This window comes from Coregonus lavaretus (genome assembly GCF_964263955.1).
Source record: "Coregonus lavaretus genome assembly, chromosome: 20".
Lineage (NCBI taxonomy): Eukaryota > Metazoa > Chordata > Actinopteri > Salmoniformes > Salmonidae > Coregonus > Coregonus lavaretus.
Genome location: NC_140007.1, coordinates 10,095,413 through 10,097,472, shown reverse-complemented (window position 1 = coordinate 10,097,472; position 2,060 = coordinate 10,095,413). Strand labels below are relative to the sequence as shown.

The following is a 2,060-nucleotide window of genomic DNA, read 5'->3' as shown; positions in this document are numbered from 1 at the left end:
TTTCTAATTTCCATAAAATGTGCACATTTTGACGGCAGACATTTTTTAAAGAACCAGGAAGATAAAGTTGTCAAGGTCACACCCCCACATATGTGATATCATTGAAAAGCCCAGAATGTCCTCTCAAAGGGACAACAGGACTTAATACAGTGGCTTGTATGGCCTCAGAGATACGGACAAGAGCTGTCCACTAGAGAGGACAAAAGTGAATTGCTGTGTCTCAGGAGGATAAAAACGTGCCTCTGTTCCCTCTCCCTGAGGAGTTGCGTAGTCGTGAGTTCTGGCGTGCCATGCTGGCCGAGCTGCTGGGTTCCCTGGTGTTTGTGAGTGCTGTTCTGGGGGCCTCTGTGCCGGGCCCTGGAGAGGCCTCCACGGGGCCCCTCTACCCAGCCCTGGCAGCAGGCATGGTGGCTGTTGCCCTGGGACACTGCTTTGGAGAGATCAGCGGAGCACAGGTGAACCTGCCTTTCTGGACTTATGGTTGTGTGTCTGTATGCATGTGTGTGTCTCTAACCTTTCTCCACAGAATTACTGTAAATTGATCACTATGATTGATTGACTATTTTACCTCTATGCCTCTCTCTATCATGGTGCAGGTGAACCCAGCAGTTACCCTGTCTCTGTTGGCCACGCGGAGGCTGGACCTGGTGAGGGCCCTGGTGTACGTGGGAGCCCAGTGTCTGGGGGCCTCCCTGGGGGCCGGGGCTCTCTACCTCGCCCTGCCCCACAAAACCACTGCAGACTGCTTCGTCAGCAGGGTCAGTGTGTGTGTGAAAGGAGGTGGTGGTCTAAATCTAATCATGGACCTGTACTGTTACTCTTTTTGACTTTTTGTTTCACTTGGAACCCTTCTCCTCCCCCACATCCTCCTCCTCCTCCTCCTCCCCCACATCCTCCTCCTCCTCCTCCTCCCCCACATCCTCCTCCTCCTCCTCCTCCTCCTCCTCCCCCACATCCTCCTCCTGCTCCCCCACATCCTCCTCCTCCTCCTTTTTCCCCCTCCTCCAATTCTAGGTTCCTCTGGAGGTGAATGCGGCCCAGGCTCTAGGGATGGAGCTTCTGTCAACGTTCCAGCTGGTCTTCACTGTGTTCTCCGTGGAGGACCACCGTCGGAGGGAGAACACAGAACCAGGGAACCTGGCCATCGGCTTCTCTCTCAGTGCAGGCGTGCTCATCGGGGTCAGAACTGTTCACGTCTGATTCCTCTTATCTCTAGTTTAATTTAGTATAATTTAATAGTTTAGTGTAGTTGAGTGTAGTTTAGTTTAATAGTATAGTTTCGTTTATTAGTGTTGTTTTGTGTAGTGTATTGTAGTGTAGTTTAGTTCAGTTTACTTTACTTACTTTACTGTACTATGCTTTAATCATTGGGTTTGTGTGTGTTGTGGTCCCCTTAGGGTCGGTTCTCTGGAGGCAGTATGAACCCGGCACGTTCCCTGGGTCCAGCCATCATCACTGGCTTCTGGGAAAACCACTGGGTAAGACCCTCCACATCTATTACAGTCACAATATCACCTTGAACTGCATACCGAACACATTCTCTCTCTCTCTCTCTCTCTCTTTCTCTCTCTATCTCTCTCGCTCTCCCTCCCTCCCTCCCTCCCTCCCCCTCGCCCTCTTGCTCTCCCTCCCTCCCTCCCTCCCTTCCTCCCCCTCGCCCTCTTGCTCTCCCTCCCTCCCTCCCTCCCTCCCTTCAGATTTTTCCCTCTCTCTTCTATCCATGTCTCCATCAGTCCTAACCATTCTCTCTCCCCCTCCTCACCCACCCCTCCCCCTACCCCAGGTGTACTGGATTGGGCCGGTGCTGGGTGCAGTGCTGGCCGGGGTGTCCCATGAGTTCTTCTTTGCCCCCAGTGCATCGAGGCAGAAGCTGGTTGCGTGTCTGACCTGTAAGGACATAGAGATGGTGGAGGTAACCAGCGTGTCCCGGTCCTCCCTGTCCACCGTCACCCAGACCGCCATGAGGGCTAAGCAGGTCAACAAACAGGAGCAAAACTAGAAAGGGACACATCATGCTACACAACAATATACAGTGTGGTCCGAAATTATTGACACCCTTG

General features: G+C 52.8%; 1 protein-coding gene across 1 annotated transcript; it reads left to right on the top strand.

Annotated features, from left to right (window-relative positions):
- Window positions 1–290: 290 nt before the first annotated feature.
- LOC311148281 (aquaporin-4) lies at window positions 291–2,060 on the top strand (the record flags this gene model as incomplete). The annotated part of the gene is made up of 5 exons (XM_084185194.1): window positions 291–455; window positions 597–758; window positions 1,015–1,179; window positions 1,398–1,478; window positions 1,784–2,060. The coding sequence occupies 5 exons, from the start codon at window positions 291–293 to the stop codon at window positions 1,997–1,999; spliced, it is 789 nt and encodes a 262-aa protein (XP_084041320.1). The 3' UTR covers window positions 2,000–2,060.